The sequence below is a fragment of the Lissotriton helveticus genome, chromosome 3_1 (assembly GCF_964261635.1).
Source record: "Lissotriton helveticus chromosome 3_1, aLisHel1.1, whole genome shotgun sequence".
NCBI classification, from domain to species: domain Eukaryota; kingdom Metazoa; phylum Chordata; class Amphibia; order Caudata; family Salamandridae; genus Lissotriton; species Lissotriton helveticus.
The window spans coordinates 1,758,300,308-1,758,324,368 of record NC_136061.1 but is presented as its reverse complement, the minus strand read 5'-3'; the positions used below and the strand labels follow the sequence as shown (position 1 = coordinate 1,758,324,368).

Genomic DNA, 24,061 nt, shown 5'->3' with positions numbered 1-24,061 from the left:
AAATCGTACAAAATTCAACGATGCAGCCGTAGGAAATCCAAAGACTCAGTCTTAGGAATTCCAATGGATCAACCCTAATAAATTCAGAGACTCAACAAAATGGAATCCAAAGACTTCACCACAGGAATTCCAGAGACTCAACTATGGGAAATTCAAAGGCTCAACCAAAGGAAACCAAAAAGCTCAACCAAAGGAAACCAAAAGGCTCAACCAAAGAAAACCAAAAGGCTCAACCAAAGGATACCAAAAGGCTAAACCAAAGGAAACCAAAAGGCTAAACCAAAGGAAACCAAAAGGCTAAACCAAAGGAAACCAGAAGGCTCAATCAAAGGAAACCAAAAGGCTCAACCAAAGAAAACCAAAAGGTTCTACCAAAGAAAACCAAAAGGTTCTACCAAAGGAAACCAAAAGGCTCAACCTAAGGAAACCAAAAGGTTCAACCAAAAGAAACCAAAAGGTTCAACCAAAGGAAACCAAAGGGCTCAACCGCAGGAAAGTCTTAGGAATTCCAATGGATCAACCCTAGGAAATTAAGAGACTCAACAATATGGAATTAAAATACTTCACCGCAGGAACTCCAGAGACTCAACTATGGGAAATTCAAAGGTTCAACCAAAGGAAACCAAAAGCCTCAACCAAAGGAAACCAAAAGGCTCAACCAAAGGAAACCAAAAGGCTAAACCAAAGGAAACCAAAAGTCTCAACCAAAGGAAACCAAAAGTCTCAACCAAAGGAAACCAAAAGGCTCAACCAAAGAAAACCAAAAGGATCTACAAAGAAAAACAAAAGGTTCTACCAAAGGAAACCAAAAAGCTCAACCTAAGGAAACCAAAAGGTTCAACCAAAAGAAACCAAAAGGTTCAACCAAAGGAAACCAAAGGGCTCAACCATAGGAAACCAAAAGACTCAACCAAAGGAACCTCAAAGACTCAATCAAAGAAAATCCAAAGACTCAACCAAAGGACATCAAAAGGCTCAACCAATGGAACCTCCAAGACTCAACCAATGAAAATCCAATGCTTCAATGGCAGGAAATCTAAAGATGCAGCCTAGGAAATTCAAGGCTCAACTCTGGCAATTCAAAGTCTTAGACCATGGAAAACCAATGATCCAACCTTAGGCAATACAAAGACTCAACCACAGGTAATCAAAAGAGTCAGACACAGAGCAATCATAAGCTCAACCCTAGGAACTGCAAAGATTCAATACTAAGATATTCAAGACTCAACTACGGGAAATATAAACACTCAAATATAGGAAATCCAAGGTCAAAAGAGTAAAAAATAGGAATCAAACTTTTAAATAGCTAGAACATAACCCTAATAATTACAACTAGATACTGGTATACACAACAGGTAAACCATGACAAATCCAAAACTGAGCACTGGGAGACATAAGAACCCACTTTCTCCAAGCACTTAGTCACTGAACTGAATAAATATCATTATTGATGGGCCGTGGCTTGGTCGCGGACCAATATGGACGCACTGTAACCGTGCTCCCGCCCAATCCAGGTAAATCCATCCATAATCCGGCTTCTAAATGGTTTCTGTTTCCTGCCAAGGGAAGAGACTGAAGCAGCGGAGGTGTCGCAGCACCCGATGGTCACTATCTGCGGTTCCCGACCATCTCTACAGTGAGGATGGAAGCCGACACGGAGCTTAAGAGCGCAGCGAGGCCTATTCTCGAGTGCCTGATCGGCAGAGCCGGGGACTCGATAGGGATTGATAACCGAGGCGGAAGTGCGGCAGAGCGACGTCTAGATGTGAGGAGGGCAATTTGCCGGAGATTGCTGTTCGTCGGAGGCCTACCGGCATCGCCAGCACACGGAGGAGCATAGGACGAGTGGCATCTACACAACCACACTACCGGTGTAACAAAGGGGTAAAGGTGAGGAAAACAGCAGCGCGAGCCGGAAGTTTGAGCCGCATAGACGACCGCAACGAAGGACAGCACTGGGGAGAAGGCGAGGTAGAACGGAGTACTGCACAATATGTTGGTGATGCGGTGGACTCGCCCCGGTGCACTCCGGCAATAGGAGTCATCTTGGAGGACTGCTCCCGAGTTGTGAGATCACAAACCATACAGGCGACCGCTGGGGGACTAAGGTGGCGAGCAGAACAGCCACGCCGCACAGTGTGCTCTATAACTGGGAGTCACGACCCGAGCAACCGTAGGGCCAATAACGCGGTTGCAGGCCACATAGTGCCGCTAAGCATTTGCCTACCCCAAAAATAAGTCAGGATCAAGGACTAAGTCCGGTGTTGAAAGGAAAAGCATAATAGGGGACAAGAACAGACTTTCAAGGCAGAGGCGGCTGGTCGAGCGGGACAGTGGAGGGAAGAGTACTCATACGACGGTGCTGAGAATCTCTGCCCCTTACCCCCCTCCCTGCCCCCTGGCGGTGCGCAGCCTGAAGCAAGGGATGGTTTAGTTTTCCCCAAAGGAAGGAATGAGGGAAAAAGACAGCCATTGTGAATCCGGTATGGACACGGAACAGTACCTCGTGGCTTCCTTTCTGGGTGTGTAATCTGGAGCTATAGCTGGTTGTGGGCAGAAACTGCACCTTCATTTGCCGACTACGATCGGGAGCGTCCGTGAGGGACGAATATATTAGCGCTGAGCCAATGACACATATGCCAGGTCGGAGGGGACCCATTCATTGGAGGAACAGAAAGCAGGACATTGACCATTTGGCTTCCACTTGCAAGTAGCAACACCCATAAGAAGGACAATGGGGAACACCAAGGGAGCTGGCCTGGTCCAGTCCAACAAAATGGACAACTACACTATAACCAAACCAACGGATCATTCTGCGGAGGGTGTAGAGGAGGAGGAAACATCCCTTGTGGAGATCATTGCAGCGATACGCGACGTTAAAGGCTCCTTGGAGCTCAAGATAGACTCGGTCTCTGTGGAGGTCACAATGATTAGAGCGGACTTCTCCAAATTAAATGTGAAAGTGGCCACGGCCGAAACCAATATTACGTAACTCCAGTCTCAGACAAAACGCCTGGAGTGCCAAGTCACCACCCTTACGCAGCAAGCGGCGCAAATGGCAGCCTGCCTCGAGGACCATGAGGGGAGTGCGAGACACAACAAAATACGCGTGGTGGGAGTTCCCGAAGGGGCGTCGGGCAGAGCATGGATTTGTTCCTGGAACATATCATCATCAACAAACTGCAGCCCACATGCCCATCTAAATTCTTCTCCATAGAGCGGGCCCATGGAATGTTGGACAACCACCTCGCACAATAATAGCTATTTCAGAGACCGCGATACGGATGGAGCAAGGACTCGTACAAAAGAGACTTGCTCAACTCACTAACAAGTATTAAAAACTGTTTTGTGTAAAACTAATGTGCACCACACCAACACGCGGGATAGTAAAGCTGGCATATGTGCTTGCTAACGTTAACAACCCGAACAAATTACTAAAATGGCTTTAAACTGGAAATCTTTGTTGCGCATGCGTCAACTGCATCTACGCAGTATGACAAATTCTTGCGCATGAGCTGAAGGTACTAATATGGAGTTTTGAAGACTCGCCTGTTTGGCATCTGCTTGCTTGAAACTAAATCGAGTGATTTTTACTAATGCTAACACTGGGAAAAGTCTAATAAATAAACTAGGATAGAGTAGAGATGGGTGGTAGACAGTAAAACACATTTTTTTTTTAAGTAACATATGTTTTTCTGACTTTATCACTAGTGCGTATTTGGGCCACTCGTGTATAACTGAAGTGAGCTGAGTCACATGATAATGGCCCATGACAACTGAAAGTCAACCCAGAAGGATAACATAAGGGCCGGGAAGAGGACAAGTTCGCAGAGGGGTCGAGCCTGAGAACCTGCAGCGAAAAGCTCAAATGAATGAGCCTACATGCTAGATTTTTAACAATTGTTGCAGATGAAAAGTGAATGCGGTGAGAAAATAAAGCGTGAATAAAAATTATGGGGATGGGTTTATGAACAATGCTCTGATAGAATAAAGTGACATATAAGCATGGTGAGATGATCTTCCCCCCTTGCCTGACCAATCAGATTTAGTATTTTTACGATATTAAAACATTAAATGGGTGGTACATGAAGAACAAAAGGTATAATTGAGACAGCTTTAGTTAGTTAGTTAGCGCACACAATTCGGGATGCTGTTGCTGCGAGAGATGCTGTGAGATGCTGATGAAGAATCAAATGCAGAGACGAATATCCTAAATTAATTAGGATTAGAAAGAAGATAGTGGAAGAATCTTGAGGAGGAAGAGAGTGTCAGAGAGGGGTGCGACGGAGTCGTCGGTATTCTAGAAAGGTCATCTATCCTGTGCTGATTCCTGTTCTGAAGCTTTTGTCGCCTGATCTATCCCGGGGGACCCTTACCAGCCCTTTGGCCAAAGGGCTTCACACCATTCTTGGTAAATATAACTTTGTGCATTTGCAGATGTTCTTTTCTCTTTGCCCTCTCCTTTCTGAGTATTGATCATTGCGTGAATCCAAAGTGTGTGTCTAATTGAATTTTCTGTCCTAAGTTTGATGGTGACTGCACTGTTTATTTGTGATGGTTCACATGCGTTTTGAAATTTAGATAAAGATTTAAAACTTTCCAGAGTCTATGGTTATTTACCTTAAATAAGGAATAAGTTAGCTTGTGTCATTTCACCATCAACTAGTTCAACTAATGGTCCATCTACCAGAGGAAAAAACTTTTTGACTAGTGAAAGATTAGTCAGGAGTATTCAATAAACGAATCTTGAAAACTGTGAAGAAATTTATAACATTTTGACTCCAGCGGTTTACTCAACTAAGTGTGTGTGTTTATGGGCCCAGGTGAGTATATGGTATTGAAGTATCTGTTGTTGGTGCGCCGCTGAATCTATACTATACTCCAAACGGCTAGAATAAAAGGAGACCGCCCTTTCGAGAAGTCAGTGATTATGTTTATCCCGGACTTTACGCTGCAAGTGCCGAAACAAAGATGGAGTTTCGATCATGTTAAAAAAGAATTGCGTTCCAGAGAACTGAAGTACATGATGCTTTTCCCCGTCCGACTGAGGGTCATAGCGGAAAGGAAAACATGGCATTTCGCAACCCTAAAGGAGATGATGGAGTGGCTAGAGGGATGGCGCATCACCAGACACAGACGAGAACGGCATACTGAGCGTGGGAGAGGAAATTGTAAAGAGAGAGTGATCCCAAAAACTGAATCCGAGCTGCAGACAGCCTCCCCAGAAAACAGTGGTTCAACAAAAGAATGAAATGTGTTGCAAAGGTGACCATTAAGACCAGTGTGGAGGTAAGACCGTACCATGTTTGGGATTGGGGTGTGAACTGTGAGCCCTGGGGGACGCAGCGGGGAAACCAAAGGAAAGATTGATTACAACCGGCACACACAGAGCCACATTGGGCATTATCCATTGTGCCAGGACTTTAAAGAGACCTTGATGCAATAGGGCAAGAGCGGGGGGAGAGGGTACGAACCAAATAGGTTGTTGGTCCTGCTTGATCGAACACCCCCAAATTAATAGTTAGTACTGTTATGTATGTACATGGGCGACAGGCACTCTGCAGGTGGGAATGTTGAGGACTCCTTAACCTGATCAGCAGGGTAGCAGGGAGGAGAGTGGGGGTAAGGGATAGGGGTTATACATTTGTTATTGTTAGTTTAGAGTTTTACATGAACAGAGAGAATAGTAGTACAACACAGTGGACACAATACTTAGAGTGGGGAACCCTCCAAAGACTTACTTGCTGTGATAACCCCCCATAGAAACTTGCAGTGCTCGCTCAAGATATGGTCCCGGAACGTTAATGGCCTAAATGGCAAGATTAAAAGAGCGACAGTGCTACAATTCATTAAACATAATGCCCCAGATGTCATTCTACTACAGGAAATACACTTTCGTGGGAATCATTACAAAGCCCTAGATAGATATGGCTACATTCTCAAAGCGCATGCCGGCTCCAGAGGAGTGGGTATATTGATCAAAAGGGCATGCCCATTTATAGTCCAGGGCCTGGGGGTGGATGATTTAAGCAGGTATGCAGCCATTAGTGGACAATGGGAAGGAAAACAAATTAAGCTATGTTCTGTCTATTCACCCCCCCGGGCAGCAAATGACCACTCTCGAGACAGTCGGAAAGATGCTGTAACAACTGCCAGAGGGTAGGCTTGTATTGGGCGGGGATATGAATGATATTGTCTTGAGTGAGTTGGACGCACTAGGGAGGGGTGCAAGAGGCACTGGTGCTGTACGTCAAAAGGGCCAGCTACAGCTATTCCTCAAAGCCCTGGGGCTGGGTGATATTTGGAGATATCAGCACCCCAGCGTGAAGCAATACACTCATCTGTCGGCGGCAAAAGGCAGCCTCTCTAGACTTGATTATATTATAACACAAACTTCCTATATGGGAGAATTTAGGGAAGTTACACATATTGCAAGAGGCATCTCCGACCATTTCCCGGTGGAGGTGCGGCTAACTGGCCCAACAAGAGATTTCACACTTCCGCCGAGAATTGACTCTTGGTACATAAAGGATGAAGAAATTAGGGCAGGACTGGGGGAAGTCCGGGGTCAGTGGATTCGCCGGTTGTCCTTTGGGAGGCCTTTAAAACAGTTCCCAGGGGCCAGGCCCAAGCCAGAATAGGTGTTGCCAAAAAAGAAAAGCATCTCAAATGCATAGCCTTGGAGAAGGAAATCTGTTGTCTCGAGGCACAGATTGTTGGAGGAGAACTGGAAGCTGCCTACGGCAGACACCGGTTGTGACTCTGACAAAAGGAACTTAAGGAACTGTCGGAGAAAAGGGCCAGGGCGCATGCACGGGTAATACAAGACAGAGTATACGAATTAGGGGACAAGGCCAACAAATTACTGGCATGGCTAGAGAGAAGGCGGGGGGGTCAATCCCGGGCATAATAGACAAAGAAGGGGAAAAATATATATATATTTATCATTACTCATTTCTGCTCACTCTAAAATAGAAATATAATGAAATTGAAGCATGCAAACTTGATTGGGACAATAAACTGAACAATCAATTCACAGAACCCTCAGCAAACCAAAAATGCTTCAGTGAAAAGCCCAAACATGTAACTTCAGACAATCCTGAAAAATACATTTAAGACAATTCAGTGGCTCCAAAGCATGTGGTAGACCCACATGTAGACCAGCATATCAATGGCTTAACTCATGTCAATTCAGGGACTGAACTCCAGTAAGTCCAAGAAGACATTATAAGGCATGGCAAAGTAGGCAATTGTCCGGGCCCACACCCCCCTCCCGGTAAAGTGATGAGGTTTGCATAAAAATAAATTCATTTATAATTTCATAGCTGGGCCTGCTCAAATCTAACCCTCAATGTACCAAGCACTTGGTGCACTTAAATTAAAAATAAACTTTCTGTGTGTGGATCGCCCCCTCTCTTTCTTTTCCCGGTCTCTTTAGCTTCACCCCTCTTGCTTTACCTCTCTCTTTTTACCTCATTACCTTGCCTCTCTTTAATTCACATATGTCTCCTCATCCCTCTATCTCAAAAAGCCTTTCGGCTCTCCCATGACTGTGTTCTACATCTCTCTCACAACTTCAGCTCTGTCTGCCACTCTCTGCCTAGTTCTAGCTCTTTGCCTCTCTATCCACTCTCTCTGCCGCACGCCTCTCTGTGCATCTCACAGCTGTTTTCTTCTCACTGCTCACCGTTCACTCACTAACCATCTCTCCACCGCCGCTCTTCTACTAATGCTACCTCCACATTACCTCCCTTACTATCTAACTTTTTCCTCACAGCCTCATTCTCTACCGTCTTTCTCTGCACCTTGTTCCCCACTTCAGCGTGTCCTCTAGTATTACCTCACCACTCTTTCTAGCTCACATCTATCTCGCTCTCTCTACATCTGTATCAACATTACCTCTTTCTCGGCCTCACCACTCTGTCTACCTCACAAGTTTATTCTCCATAGCTCTTCTCTCTTTCTATCCTCCAGCCCCCTCCCTTTTCCCTTCTGCCTCACTACTCTCTTGCGGTACAAAAGGGGGTGGTGATGGACGGAGCATCTGAACCAATCAAACTCTCACACCCAGTCAACAGATCTGGGTTTAATTCATCACCGTTCTTTAGCCCACTCTGCCACCCCAGTTCAGACATCGCCATATGCAAATCAGTCTGACCCTGTGCCTCATGGGAACAGTCCAGACCGAACTGCCAAGCCTGAGGCACAGGGTCAGACTGATTTGCATATGGCCATGTCTGAACTGGGGTGGCAGAGTGGGCTAAAGAAAGGTGATAGATTAAACCCAGATCTGTTGACTGGGTGTGAGTGTTTGATTGGTTCAGATGCTTAGTCCATCACCACCCCCTTTTGTATCGCTTTGTTCGCCATAAGTTGGCAGGGTATGCTCAGACGTTGAGTCCCTTGCTCACTTTGCCACTAGATTCAAGCAAGCCTGGCTGAAGACGGCTGAAATGCCAGAAACAGGTCCTAGGAAGCTTCATTCCGGTCCAGGGAAGGCATGGCTTGGCAGTTCGGGCTGGACTGTTCCCATGAGGCACAGGGTCAGACTGATTTGCATATGGCCATGTCTGAACTGGGGTGGCAGAGTGGGCTATCGTCACAAGTTGGCAGGGTATGCTCAGACGTTGAGTCCCTTGCTCACTTTGCCACTAGATTCAAGCAAGCCTGGCTGAAGACGGCTGAAATGCCAGAAACCGGTCCTAGGAAGCTTGAATCCGGTCCAGGGAAGGCATGGCTTGGCAGTTCGGGCTGGACTGTTCCCATGAGGCACAGGGTCAGACTGATTTGCATATGGCCATGCCTGAACTGGGGTGGCAGAGTGGGCTAAAGAACGGTGATGGATTAAACCCAGATTTGTTGACTGGGTGTGAGTCTTTGATTGGTTCAGATGCTCCGTCCATCAACACCCCCTTTGTACCGCTTTGTTCACCTTAAGTTGGCAGTGTATGCTCAGACGTTGAGTCCCTTGCTCACTTTGCCACTAGATTCAAGCAAGCCTGGCTGAAGACGGCTGAAATGCCAGAAACCGGTCCTAGGAAGCTTCATTCCGGTCCAGGAAAGGCATGGCTTGGCAGTTCGGGCTGAACTGTTTTCATGAGGCACAGGGTCAGACTGATTTGCATATGGCCATGTCTGAACTGGGGTGCCAGAGTGGGCTAAAGAACGGTGATCGATTAAACCCAGATCTGTTGACTGGGTGTGAGTGTATGATTGGTTCAGATGCTCCGTCCATCACCACCCCATTTTGTACCGCTTTGTTCGCAATAAGTTGGCAGGGTATGCTCAGACGTTGAGTCCCTTGCTCACTTTGCCACTAGATTCAAGCAAGCCTGGCTGAAGACGGCTGAAATGCCAGAAACCGGTCCTAGGAAGCTTGATTCCGGTCCAGGGAAGGCATGGCTTGGCAGTTCGGGTTGGAGTGTTCCCATGAGCCACAGGTTCAGACTGATTTGCATATGGCCATGTCTGAACTGGGGTGGCAGAGTGGGCTAAAGAACGGTGATGGATTAAACCCAGATCTATTGACTGGGTGTAAGTGTTTGATTGGTTCAGATGCTCCGTCCATCACCACCACCTTTTGTACCGCTTTGTTAGCCATAAGTTGGCAGGGTATGCTCAGACGTTGAGTCCCTTGCTCACTTTGCCACTAGATTCAAGCAAGCCTGGCTGAAGACGGCTGAAATGCCAGAAACCGGTCCTAGGAAGCTTCATTCCGGTCCAGGGAAGGCATGGCTTGGCAGTTCAGGCTGAAGTGTTCCCATGAGGCACAGGGTCAGACTGATTTGCATATGGCCATGTCTGAACTGGGGTGGCAGAGTGGGCTAAAGAGCGGTGATGGATTAAACCCAGATCTGTTGACTGGGTGTGAGTGTATGATTGGTTCAGATGCTCCGTCCATCACCACCCCATTTTGTACCGCTTTGTTCGCCATAAGTTGGCAGGGTATGCTCAGACGTTGAGTCCCTTGCTCACTTTGCCACTAGATTCAAGCAAGCCTGGCTGAAGACGGCTGAAATGCCAGAAACCGGTCCTAGGAAGCTTGATTCCGGTCCAGGGAAGGCATGGCTTGGCAGTTCGGGCTAGACTGTTCCCATGAGGCACAGGGTCAGACTGATTTGCATATGGCCATGTCTGAACTGGGGTGGCATAGTGGGCTAAAGAACGGTGATGGATTAAACCCAGATCTGTTGACTGGGTGTGAGTGTTTGATTGGTTCAGATGCTCCGTCCATCACCACCCCCTTTTGTTCCGCTTTGTTCGCCATAAGTTGGCAGGGTATGCTCAGACGTGAGTCCCTTGCTCACTTTGCCACTAGATTCAAGCAAGCCTGGCTGAAGACGGCTGAAATGCCAGAAACCGGTCCTAGGAAGCTTGATTCCGGTCCAGGGAAGGCATGGCTTGGCAGTTCGGGCTGGACTGTTCCCATGAGGCACAGGGTCAGAGTGATTTGCATATGGCCATGTCTGAACTGGGGTGGCAGAGTGGGCTAAAGAACGGTGATGGATTAAACCCAGATCTGTTGACTGGGTGTGAGTGTTTGATTGGTTCAGATGCTCCGTCCATCACCACCCCTTTTGTACCGCCTCACTACTCTCTTAAGCATGTCTTTCTATGCCCCAACACATTTTGCCCCATGTGCTAGCTTGCTGCTGTCTCTACCTTGCCTCAGCAAGTACTTCTCTAGCTCGCTCACCCCTCTACCACTTTCTAACTCATCTCCCATTCTATCTTACCTCTGTACTCTGCATCTCATTTTGATGTACCCCGCCACTGTCCCTTTCGCTACACATCTGTCTTCCAATACCCAGCTCTATCTCACTCTAAACCCTTACCTAACCATATAACTCCCTTTTTCTATCTACCACTTCCTTTTTCCAACCTCTCTCCATCTTTGTGTCTAGCTACTTCACTCTTCTAACTTTAACTCGTGTCTCTTCCAACCTCACCTATCTCTATACTATCTACTTCTCTTCTCCCTCACAATCACCTCTCTCACTATGTTCTCTTTACGGCTCTATCCTTCTAACCCCACCCTCTCCCATTTCTCTTACCTAATGGAGTCAGAGGGGAGTGTCTAGCCAGAGAAGTCTACCCACAGAAGGTGGACAAGGTCGCGGAAGGGAATGAAGTGGATATTTATCAGATTGCATCTGACGGCAAGGCGAAAATCCTTAGAGCAGCACTTGAGACTGCCAATTGTGAAGGCGCATTTCTTTGTGATTATGACTAACTGGCAAATTAAGCAACAATTTCAAGACCTGTGTGCATGCTTCTTGTTTTAATATTGCGCACTCGTCGGCTAAACATCCGCAATGTCACCTTGACCGTGTCCTTTCCTGCAGCGGGTGGAATAGGCTGGCTAAACTCAGAATTCCACAGAAAATATTGTTTATGCAACAACATAAAAATGTTCAGAAAGGTAACATTTTATAATGCAATCTTGTTTTTCAACACAAAGGCTTGAGTTAGTTAAAAGTGGACACACAATTTGAACAGGACGCCCCTAAATAGCTCTTGCCCAAGGCCCCAAAGACTCGTAAAATTGCACTGCCAAAGAAGTCAACTCTGTAAAATTAAAGTATGTGCCCACCAATTCATAACCATAATTTGCAAGAAATCAATGGCCAACTCCAGAACACTCATTCACTTAGTCGCGACATCACCCCCGCTACTGTGAACATTCCTCACCCGTCACTTTTCTTGCTCAGGAAGCCAGACTTCTCGGTGCCATGGCGCTTGTTCCCCTGGTGCTGGTGGATGCTGTAACCACTGCCCGAGTTTTTTCGGCTCAGACTTTCCTGCAACCACAAGAACACACATTCGGAGTTTCTTTCTCAAAAGGCATGTGTGTTAATGAACAGGGGGCTGAGAGGACAGTGAGAGGGTGGGGAGGGGTTAAAGGTTACCTCTTTGTTCTCCAGCTGCAGGACCCCCCTCAGTGACTCCCGAATCTGGGTCAGTTGCTTCACTTCCTCCTCCTGGGCCTGGTGCAGCTGCAAAAAAGTAAAGTTACCACTTAAAATGCTCAAACACAGTTGCCATCTTTTACCAGTGGGGTGTACACATGAACCTAAAAGATGAAAAGGTTATTATCAACTCTACAGATAAGACCCCGATTCTTAGACGACCACCAGCACCTTAACAAAGCCACCCTCTGCTAAGGGGAAGCGCGTTGCTAAGGGGGAGCGCGTGGAGATCCGCAGCAGCATAGTTCTTTCACAAATGTTGTATTTTTCATTTAGGACTCACAATTCTGCTACTGCCTTTCCTGCATTTCTTGAATTAAGACTGGACAGCCAGGAAATAATGCAGCTTTTTTGATGCAGTGGATGCATGAGGAGATAATGTGTATTGGGCTCCCTCTAGAGGTGGAAAAGGGTAGCAGCTTGCAGGGAGAACCAGGGCGGTAGTGGAATAATAACATTTATGTGCAATCCGTCCTAAGCTAGTGACTAGAAGATGTTATTAATATTCATCAGCGCTCTCTATTTATATCAGGACATCAGTTTGCAAAAGAAAAATTGTTCTAGTGGTACTCTGTGCTACTAATACACGATGAGCGCCATGTAGAGAGTGAATAAGCGCACATACACTAGCTCAGAGTCCAAAACTGACTGAACACTAACGGTAGCTCAGAATGACAAGAGCAGGGGCGGCTCTGGGCGGCCCAGGGCAGGGAGCGTAGGTAGGGGGCCCCGGAAGAGGGGGTCCGGGCGGGGCGGAGCCCCCTGGAACTCATGAAGGTGTTTTAATAAAACGTCTATGAAAGGAGTTAGATGAAAAGTACCTGCAGCTGCTCCTACCCTTCCGAATTCGTCTCAGAACGATAACATTTAGGAGGAGGAGGGTATTGTGACACACGACGTGGCCAGCAGTGGGTAGGAAAAAAAAGAAGCCAATCAGGAACCAGGAGGAACGAAGGCGCGGAGGCCAGTGAAGAGGGGGGTGTCAGGGTGTTTGGAAGTGGAACAGAGCCGGAGGCCGCCATATCCCTGCCATGGGCCGCCACACAAATATGTATCCATCCTCAAAGGATTATTATATTAAGGATATATATTGGTGTCGTGGCCCCTGGGGTTTGGAGGCCCTGTGCAGGTGCACAGCTTGCAAATGCCTAAGGCCGCCCCTGACAACAGCATGCACACCACCTCGCCTGACATAACTTACACGTTATACCGTCCAGCAGCTACGAACTTCAGATATCTGAGCACTCGCATAACAGCGCTAAGGCTCAGGTGACTGAGCACTGAACACCAACGAAGAGGTTCGAGAGCACTAAGAGTGCCATCTCAGAGCCACAGTGACTCCGCGCGTGCACACCTCAAAGTACTAAACCCAAACTCCACAATAGAACATGTATTAACTTAGCACATGTGATGTTAACAAAGGCCCCTTTAGCAAACCCCTCAGAGGCACCCAGCCCTCCAAGGAGGGCCCCATTCTGCTCGAGGTCAATGAATATCTGTGAAATATTGGAGACGAGGGAGAGGGGGGCGGAGGTCATCACATTGTGCGGGGGGGGGCAGTTTGCGTTACCCCTCGGCATGTACACCGAGACATGGCGAGAACCGAAATATCACACAGACCAGCTCAGCCTCAGCAGCGTTTCAAAGTATGAACGCCACCCCGAGGATACCTAAGTTCGGGCACGCACAGCTGCTCAGAAGAATAGCAGCTCCCCAGGCACATGAACACAGCTCAGCAATTTAGCTCGTGTATACATATTCTGTCTTAACTCCCTAAAAACAAAGATCATGACGTGGGGGTAGGAGTGGGGGTGGCAGGGTAGATCTCCCCTTGTTTCTTCCTTCCCTAGCCCTTTGCTATTCCCAGGCCCCCTCCATCTACATCATCATCTACGTCACGTTTTCCTAGCTTACTTCTCGCTACGACAACCCTGAGCTAGTAGCATCAATTCTGCAGCTGGTTCAGTGGCATCAGAGCCCAGGTGTCTGAGGGGCCAGCTGCAACCCACGTACATCTATTTTTCAAGACCCAAAAAGGAGGATATGGTACCCATGCCCTTGTTTCCATTAGGGCCCACGGCATACCTGCTATGTCACCGCACCCCCACCGCCACCCGCGCGCTAGCATAGCATCTCTTACCGCCTGGAGCGACGAGGCCAGCTTCTCAATGAAGGGAAGCATGTTCTGAGCCGCTTTCCACCCATCCTGGAAGAAACTAAATTACGGAACTATGTGAGATAAATAGAAGTTAAAAGACAACGAAAAAAGGCATTAAGGAGAGAGTAAGAGGTTAAAAGAATTGAGCGAACGATGACGAATGTGAGCGAGGAAACAAAAGCAGAAAGAATGGAGGAAGGCAAAAAATAGGACACTAGATGCATTTATGAGAGGGTAGATGGCAGTTCAGGGGAGGAAAGAGAAACAAGCATAGTAAGTAGCAGACAGAAAAGAGAGTAAGCCACGAGAAAAGAGCATTACAAAGGAGGGGAGGAGAAAGAAACATCGAAAGAACAGTAAAACGAGGGAAGGATAGAGAAAAGAGGATGATCTTGAGTGAAATTTGATTTATAAAGCGCGACTGTCACTCCGAAAGGAGCATCCTGGCGCTAATAAAGTGCGTGAGCGCGGGACATGTAAACAGGGCAAGGAAGGGTTAATACAAATAGAATAGATAGAAGACTAGAGGCAAAGGGACATAATGTGTGAGAGAGGGGAGAAGAAGTATGAAAGAAAAAAGGTATGTAAAGTGCAAAGGATTGAAAAAGACGTCCGAAACGAGAAATTAAAACCGAGAAAGAGAAACACAAGAGTAGAGAAAAGGCCTGAGACAGAACATTTTCAAGCAATAATGAACTGATCGATAGAGAAAGAGGGTGATGACGGAGGCCGAGAGTTAGATGAGAAAGAAGTGGCTTTACTGTAATTATAATTGTGAAGCTGATCGCTATTCTAAGTTCACATGGGGCCAGGAGCCACCATAGAAAGGTAGGATTCGGAAAGGAATCTTGCTTAATTATCAAATTTAAACTGTTGGCGTCGAAGACGGGGGTGTTCAAAGATTATCTTTCAAGACGGAAACCTGAACCTGATACTGAAAATGTTGCCTACTGTTGGCGCCCTGTGGAGAGTCATTTTTCCTGTCACAGGATTTGGAAAATTATGAGAAAAGCAAAGAGTTACAGCATGAGAGAGCATCAGAGACTAGAACAGAAAGGACAGACAGACAGAGAAAAACAGAGGGGTAAAGAGAAGGAGCATATGTGGGCAAACAAGAGGCATAACAAAATACACAAGTATAGCAAAGGACAAATATGCACACCACAAGAAGGCCCTGATGGCCCACTCCGCCAATATGTAATTCATTCATTTCGTCTTTATTTCGACAAAAGAGATGTCATAAAAGAATACACAGTAAAATTCATCATACATCATTACAATTGTTAAAAAGAGTACAGAAGTACAAATACCATAAAAGTCATTCTAAATAAAACTGTCTAAAATCAAAGGCCAATCAGCCAAGAGAGCCACTGGTCACCACAACCCCCGAAACACCTGAGCAGATTGCGTAATTGCATTTCATCTCATTTTTCCACATATTTTCTTCTGGTATTCCACATGGCAGCCAGGAATTTTGTAACCGCAAAAACAATTATTGGCGATAAATCTGTTTTTAATATTCGGTAGGAGTGAAAACACTGCCTAATGCCCAGGTTTTTGCAGGTGGGGATAATCCACTTCTTCCTGGAAGTCTTATACGAAGGACAGAAAAATACCATGTGTAACTCAGTCTCTAATTCAGCACTACACGCAGGGCAATTTCTGGGGGCATTGGGGTGCCACCGTGAGGTCAAAGCTCTTATCGGTAGGGAGTCATATCCGGCTTCCTATGACCATTAGGGCTGATAATATCAAAAGCAGACTCAAGTTTATAGTGATCCTTTAGACCCAGGAATGATCTCGTCATTGTCCCAATTTGGGCATTAGTTAGACATATTTTGATCATAATACAGACTAACTAACTCCCTCCGGGATATACCCCTACACGATTCTTCAGGGTTAGTCCATAATGAAGGGCAACCTAAACTGTCAAATTCCTGCCTGATATATTTCAGCCAGGGAAAATTCCAAACATTTGGAGCTTTTAACAATTCTGCAAGCTCGTGCCTATAGCTGGCGAGCTCAGGGGTTACCCCGAGACGCCTCCAGAAAGTAAGAGGTTTAAGTCCTAATTCTTCCTTGAGTGATCTGAGTCCCAAGTCCAGCCCAAGGGGAAGTAGGGGCGTACTAGCAGGCAGGGATACCAACTGCCTAAGAAACCTATTTTCCGTAGTGGTGATTTCTGGGTGGCAACTGTAGCCCCACAGTTCACCACCGTAGATCACCGCTCCCCGTGCCTGCATTTTATAGATTTCAAGAGGGGAACAAATAGGTTTTGAGATAGTTTGCTTTAGGAGTTGAAGGACCCCCCCCCTGCTTTTTGCGAGAGTTTTAATTGGGTTTTAGTCTGGTGTTGTGCCCAAGTCATATTCTCGTTAAGAGTTAATCCCAAATATTCGAACGTTTGCACTCTTTCTAAACGAACACCACCTATAGCAGGATTAGGGCGGGATTTTTTCGGTGGGTTAAAGATCATGAATTTCGTTTTGGATGTATTTATTTCTAATCCCCGGTCATAACAAAATGAGACAAAAGCATCCAAGACTCGCTGTATGCCCATTGGAGTCTTTGCCAGCAACAGGGTATTATCTGCGAACATGATCGCAGAGATCCCTGCACCAGCGAGCCTTGGGGCGTCTCTATTGGGGACCATATTCAGGTGGGTGATTACACCGTTGACAGAGGCAAAACAGGGTTGGCGCCAAAACGCAACCCTGCCTTACCCCCCTGCCAACGGAGAAGCTAGATGACAGATTGCCTTGTCTCCCACACCTGACCCTTGCGAAATTCTGTGAGTGGAGACGTATTAGAATATTTAAGAGGGGGGTTGGAATGCCTAAATCCCTCAATACACTCCAGAGTTTCCCTCGTGGGACCAAATCAAAGGCCGCACGGAGGTCAACGAAAACGGTGTAAAGCAAGCCGCCCTGAACTTTGACCGTTTTCCAGAAAAGCATGTTTAATCTGAAAATCTGATCAGTGGTGGATACATTCCGTATGAAGGCTGATTGATAGTCACTCAAGATTTCTGAGTCCTCAACCCAGTCTAAAAGGCGATCCAAAATCCGCCTCGTAAAAAGTTTCTGGGATACATCTATTAGGCTGATTGGCCTATAGTTGGATGGGAGGAGAGGTGACCCCTTCTTGAAGATAGGGACCAGCTCGGCTCCCAGCCAAGTTTTTGGAAGTGCCATTCCCCCGAGAACTGCATTAAAACATTTTAGGAGATAGGGGGCCCATATCTTGGGTTCCTGTTTGTAGAGGTCCCCGGGGACCTTATCCAGCCCTGGGGCTTTTCCCGCGGGGAGCTTGGCTATAGCCGCCCAGACCTCAGCTAAGGTGAACCTAAGCTCCAACGAGACAGAGACTAGAGTGCTTGCTACATCAGACAAGGGGACATTCATATTAGGAGTATCCTCCTTATACAGTCTAGCAAAGTGTTCTTCCCATACCTCAGCAGCAATATTAGGTCCTACTGCCTGCTCTGGCTCGAGTGAGCCAGTGCTCACAATTTGCCAGAACTTACGTGCGTCTTTAACCGCAAGAGCTGATGTTAGTTTTACCCATTTCTCATTCTCCCATTCGATCTTAGCATGGCGTATGAGGTTCCGGTATACTTGCCTCCTGGCTTTTATAAGGTCCCTGTTGTTGTTCTGCTTTAGTGCCACTAGCAGCTCACCTTTCGCCTGTCTACAAGCCTTATTATACCAGGATGGTTTCCTTGGGACCCCACCAGTAAGTACTTGGTCCGCCAATATGCATTTTCCCGGCACGCTACTGGTTGGATGGAAAATATCACAGCAGGAGAGACCGCCATAACTCCAATCATGTCCCTGTGGGCACAATCTAGTCACGGCCTCCTGCATCATGTGGCTGGTTTAAGCACGATTGTCTGGGCTGGTTTTGGATTCCAGTCCAGCAGGCTCGGAAGTGGGCCGAAAATAGGGCCGGATACCAAAATAAAAGTGACCCCACTAGTGATTCAGGTAGATAAAAAAAAGTGGCACATGTTTAGAAATTGGGTCAGTTTCGAACTTGTAAAGATACGTTGCACAAGTGTTTTACAAGGTATACAAGACTGCATGGATGTGTGCTTCCTGCAGACAATGTTATTTTTTTAAGATCAGGGCAATCATCACTAAAAACCGTCCCAGCAGAGCATAAAACAGGCCCGCAAACAGCCAGAAAACCAGCCCACACAGACCAGCCCATCAGGCACTGCCTGACTACCCTATAGGCCAGTCCGACCCTGCTGTCCAGTGTAACAGGGACAGTCCAGAGAGGAAAGAGAAAGCAATAGGAATATTGAAAAACAGAAACAAAGACTGAGAAAAACAAAGAGATGAGGACAGGAAAAAAGAAAGTGCGAGACAAGAAACCAATGGCAACACGTCCTGTTCATACTTGAGATTATCCATCACACAGCTGCATGCCTGGAGGCGGACACAGCCTGTAAAACCACTTTATAAGCTACGTGTGTGCGCCATCTGCAGACAGCTGGTAGGCGTGTCTAGAGTCACACATCAGCAGCTACAGGTTCACCCAGGGGATACCGTGTGGTTTGCAACCTCCGAGTCTGCATCCAACACGGGTTGTTCATCAATGTGGACCAGACGTCTGCTCAGCGCTCAACTGTCGCTGGCCATTAAAGAGGAGCAGATGCCCGACCCCACTGGGTACCAAACGAGAAGGAAGCTTTAACCCCTTCCATGCTGATGACGAGCTCAGCTCGTCATCAGCGTTACCAGCCGTGTGCTGATGACGAGCTGAGCTCGTCATGAATCGCGGTAATTTTAAAAATGCTGCATACAGCGGGAAAAACGGCCGCACGCATGCGGTTAAAGACCATAAGGGGCTGGACCCACCTTTCTAACCAATCAGAAAAGGCACTCAAAGAGAAAGGGCCCAACTTAAAACAGTATCCCTCGGGGCTTGGCCATACTGGTGGACAGAGGCTGAATGAAGCTGACACACTGCCTTATGCTGTGGTGAATGTGTAATCTGCAGCTCAGATGCCTCGAACATATATGTATCTCTCTGATTGGCGGTCACCACTGTGAAGTTAGTTAGCTAGGATCATATTTCCATACGTGGTGCATTTTTTTTTTTGGTTTGCTTACATCTTTGGCGCTGTTTGACAAATCTTCATGTAACTTTCCAAAACGAGTTTTCCCCATTCTTTTTCTCAATTTGGAAGAAAGCTAGACAGAACAGAGTCCAGAAAGAGTGCCGTTTTATGATTTGGTGTAAACGTTGATTATATTACATATTTCAAGTTGTTTCTCTTCGAAAAAGTTTTGAGTAACAGGATGTTGTGTTTGTCTCCGCCCTTAGTCCTCAATGCACATAGGCACCAACTCTACCTTAGATTGTTTTTCACTTAGCAAGTAAAAGGTGTGAGTGGCGTGCAGAGTGGTTAATATGCTGCGGGAGGTGGTGTTTCCAGCACTGAGGTCAAAGCAGATATTTACACCAGAGAGAATATTCCCCTCTGCAACCAGCTCCTTGCACTTTTTTTTTTAGACATCAGGACGGTACTATATGAGTGCCTCTATCTCCTCCCAATAAAACCTGTCATACCTTAACAGCAAACCCAGCAGATTGGCAATCAGCCCTTGGGTGGTTGCAACTACTGCTATACATTTGTCAGTGGCCATTGCCTTCTTTATCTAGGGGTGGAGTATCTCTTTTTGTCTGAGCTGAGGCCCTCTATCTGGCAGTATGTAGAAGAAAGGAATCTGGGAGGCTAGACCTCTAATAGAGAGAGGGTCACCAGGAGAGGCTTTGCACTTCTTGTCCGCAAGTGGTGTGATGACTTTAATCCTGACTAAATCTTTAACACCTTGACCGAGGCGCGAATTCCGCTGCTGTGCTAGTGATTTATTGAGTGGGCGAGGTTCAGATGGCCCCCGGCTGTACTCCGCACACGCCCACTGTGACGCATGGAAGGGGTTAAAGTTGCCAGGGCAGGATTTGAGCATACTCATGGGAATGGGCAAGAATTGCACACTATGTTCTGTCTTTGAGACGGTCTCCACAAGAAAGTGGCTTTGTCCTCTAAGACAGGCATGGCACATTTACCTGGTTGGTGGTGATTAGCTGGGAGAGGGGCCTAACACCGTAGTCTTTCTATGGGTCATCCAGCTCCCTGCAAGAGTGGACTGGTCTTATGGGCCTCCCTCCCCTGATGAGGTGCCCAGTCCAAGAAAGAATGCACTGATCTTTCCAGGGATTTAGATGGAGTAGGCGTTGATGGCAAGATTGACCATGTTGGTGGAGGAGGTGGTGGCGAGTGAGAGTGTAATGGTGGAGGAGCATGCCTGGGTATGGGAAGCTTTTGAAGAGGACTTGAGGCTTGGTCCTTACTCCTCTTGGAGATTGGGTGTCGAGAAGTCTTGAAGGCAAGCTCCTCCTCAAAGGTTAGCCTCTGTTTTTTGAGGGGGGATTCTTAAGTAATGTGCTGGATGGCTTTGCTAGAGACAGTTTAGCCAAAATGCTAACTTTTCCAGGATGGATAAAAATGGGATTTTGTTTGGCATTGAGTTCTTCAGCAGGCTTTCAAAGATGAGAACCTCAGAGGTCTTGGAGAATGGAATCTGAGGGGTACTCTTCATTGACTTGGTGTCCTGTTTCAGGGGCACTGCACTAAAATATGCTCCAAATATGGAGGCTTTGTGAATTTCAGTCGAGACATGCAATTTGGCAGATGGTGCCTCTGTTCCAAAGCCTTGTCTCAATGCTGACCGGAGCCCAATTGTGGCAGCTGAGCAGAAGCTGAGCAATTTTTTTTGGCAGGTTCTGGGCTTGATGTCCGACTCTTGCATGAGCGGTGATCTTCCTTGGTGTAAGGATGTTTAACCGGGTGAGGCTCTGGGTGGTACTTACAGCCCTCAGGGTCTTCTTAGTGCGTGTCTTGTCGGTGTTACTGCTAAAGCAATCAACTGTACTCCCTTAGAGGTGCTCCAGGATAACATCTCTGGACTGGGCAAGGATTGGGCCGTGTTCTGGATGGACACACTTCCTGCTCTTCAATGTCGCATGGGTCCAGCTCACTGAAGAGATATGGGGTGTCGCATACTGACCCTGCTATATTTTCTAGTGTGCCGAGTGCCTTTGCCCGACACCTTAACATCTTCATGCACCTGAAGACAAGGCAGAAGTTACACATCCACTCCTTGTGATCAGAGAGAGGCAGAAATTACAGAAGCTGTGTTGGTCGGCCCAGGGATTCTTGGCAATACACTGTGGGAAGAATTGGAAACTTGCGCATTTCCCCTGCCAACATTCTCTGAGGTAAGGTCCTAAGTGGTTGAAGAAGGGCTGTACCCATCGAAGTCTGGGCGATGTCCATCAGGCATAGTCAATCGATCAGGGTTTAGGATATTTAAAAAAAGTGTACTATCTTGAGCAGTGGGCACAGTGACTGTTCCCAGTAACTAGAGCCAAAGAGTTATAGCTAAGCCTGAATTTTCTGCAAGAAACATGTCTGTCTCTGAGACGTAATTAAACAGGTCTGAATCCGATCTAAGGTGGAACAAGTGCAAATGCCTATTGTGGACTGAGGGAGATGTTGCTCAACATCCCAGGACTCTAAGCTTGTTCAAAGAAAAACACCTTGGAATATCAGAGCCCAACACCAAACAGCAGGTGTTTGTAAAGCATTTGTTACAAATGCTAAAAACGTACATTTTGCTTTTAGGTGTTGCTATAAATATTGTGAGGCTACGGGCGTTGCATTTGGTGTGCGAGTTATGGTTTGCATGGCTGTTGTACGGGCTATGGATTGTGGTCCTAACCATTACTTAAGTATTTCAGTGGTTTTATCGTTTTAATTCTTAACCGTAAAGGATTTTAAGTAGATTGCTATGTTTTTTCTTAAACAAGCATTAAGGCGTAACATAAAAACAACCCGAAGCTCAATTGAACCATGTATTTTTCATTGAATTTGTGAAATGTTTATGATATATACATCCAAAACTTCGCTCTGCTTCTATCGGCTACTACCTGAACAAGCCGCAGTTGGCAGCAGAGCTTGTTGAGTTGTAATTTACAGTCATCTTGGACTTTTAAAATCAGGAGCATGAAACTCATAAGATCTGTGAATCAAATTTGAATTTTTAAGACATGATTTTTTTTTCCATTACCTTAAAATTCACAAATTTCCCACAACGTTCGAGTTTCGTTCAGTAGATAAAACGTTAAACAGAAAATTGGAGATCCAATGACCAGTACAAGGGCACTGAGGAGAGACATGTACCCAAAGGCATGTAAAAAGTAAACAAAAATGGAGAATAGCATAAGTAAGGGCTGTTAAGCTTGCAAATTTGAAAACATTTGTGTGTTCACAGCAACTATTTGGACATCATAAACAGGTACCACAGCCCGAGCTTGAAATAACTGTGAATTTGCGATGTTCAAGTAGACTACACATATAGCCTGCCACTGAAAGCAAGATTTAACAACAGGCAAAGTGAGTATTGTAATCATCCAACACCGACTGCGCACAACCATGGGTGGGATACCGGTGCATTTTGGATGGCGGGCCTGGTCAAGGGCCAGACCCTTCAACCAACCTCCACAGCACACAGCTGAAGGACGTGTGCAGCAGGGGTTGGTCACACATTCCAGACTGGGCATGGCTGTGCAGGTGGAAAAATGGATACAGCATATGTTACAAAAAAAGAAATTCACTGAAAAAACATTAGCAAACATTAATTTTGGTTCAGCAAATTAAAAAATACAATGTACACCATAAGTGACCCCCCCCCCCGCCACATTTTCATCATGGTTTAGTTTTTTTTCACGTCTATGGCAAATTAGCATACTGAGCATGGAGGGACATCAGCTTTGGTGTATGCTGTGTGTGGCACACCATAATGGCAAAGCTCAGTGTTTTTTTTATTCTTGTTTGCTGAACTATAACTACTCATTAACTGTGTTTTCCAGTGAATGAATGTGTGTGCGTGTGTATGTATGTATGTATGTATGTATGTATATGTATATATATATATATATATATATATATATATATACACACACACACACACACACACACCCAAACACACACACACACACACACACACAGGGATGTTGTAATTAGGTTTCAGATTTTTCACACACAAAACCATGGAAATTCAGCAGTTATAGTTATGGTTATTTTAAGTAACTATAACTCGTGCCCTGAGGTAACTATCACTTAGCACGTGCATTTGCGCGGTTCAGGTGAAACTTAAATAAAAGCAAGGCTGAGGTACAGATTTCAGCATTCAAAAAGGACAGTGCTATGAGAATAGAGCCTAACATCTCTGGACTGAGACAAAGAGACTAAGAGAAGGTTGCCTCCCAATAATAATGGAACTCACTGGCTACAAGTGGGGATTTTCTACAGATAAGTGACATTATCATTAGAAAATCACATTGTGTTTAAGAAAAACTCACTTCCAGGTAGCTGTGCTGTGCTGTGCAGAGAAGCGAGAGCTCTGAGTGAGACAAGCGAGACGCTGATGGCACCTACCTGTGCTGTGCCTGGAAAAATTTAATGAGGCTCTCCAGGAATTCTGGCCCTTGCTTCATCTGACTCTCATTGGCCGTCAGCAGGTACTAGAGAAGGAGACACAATCAATCAAAGGTTTTTGTAGAGCGTACATCTACTCTGGGTGTCCTTGGTGTCAGGCTGGCATCATGGGTGAAAGAGCCATGCACAGAGGGAAAAGAGGAGAGAGGGCGCTAGGTGAATGCTGGGCACAGTGCAGAAGAGAAACAATACAGGAGGATAAGTGTGAGAAAGCTGTGGTTGCACTGAGCAGAATCTGAACTAAACATTAGTGCCATCAAATGGAATGTCCATCATGTGTGCCTGGACTTCTGGCCTAAAATCTGTGCTCTTCAACCAGCCATACCTCTGCATAACAGTCACATTTCCAACCTGCCTAAA

The 24,061-nt window shown here is 46.3% G+C and overlaps 1 protein-coding gene across 1 annotated transcript in view; it reads right to left on the bottom strand.

The window, feature by feature from the left end:
- Nucleotides 1-24,061, bottom strand: part of ASAP3 (ArfGAP with SH3 domain, ankyrin repeat and PH domain 3) — a 329,849-nt gene that overhangs the window by 164,092 nt on the left and 141,696 nt on the right. The window contains exons 7-10 of the mRNA XM_078682583.1: nt 23,642-23,727; nt 14,110-14,185; nt 11,910-11,996; nt 11,692-11,801 (exon numbers count right to left, since the gene is read on the bottom strand). Coding sequence (XP_078538709.1) covers nt 11,692-11,801; nt 11,910-11,996; nt 14,110-14,185; nt 23,642-23,727 — 359 coding nt within the window. The remainder of the gene's footprint in view (nt 1-11,691; nt 11,802-11,909; nt 11,997-14,109; nt 14,186-23,641; nt 23,728-24,061) is intronic.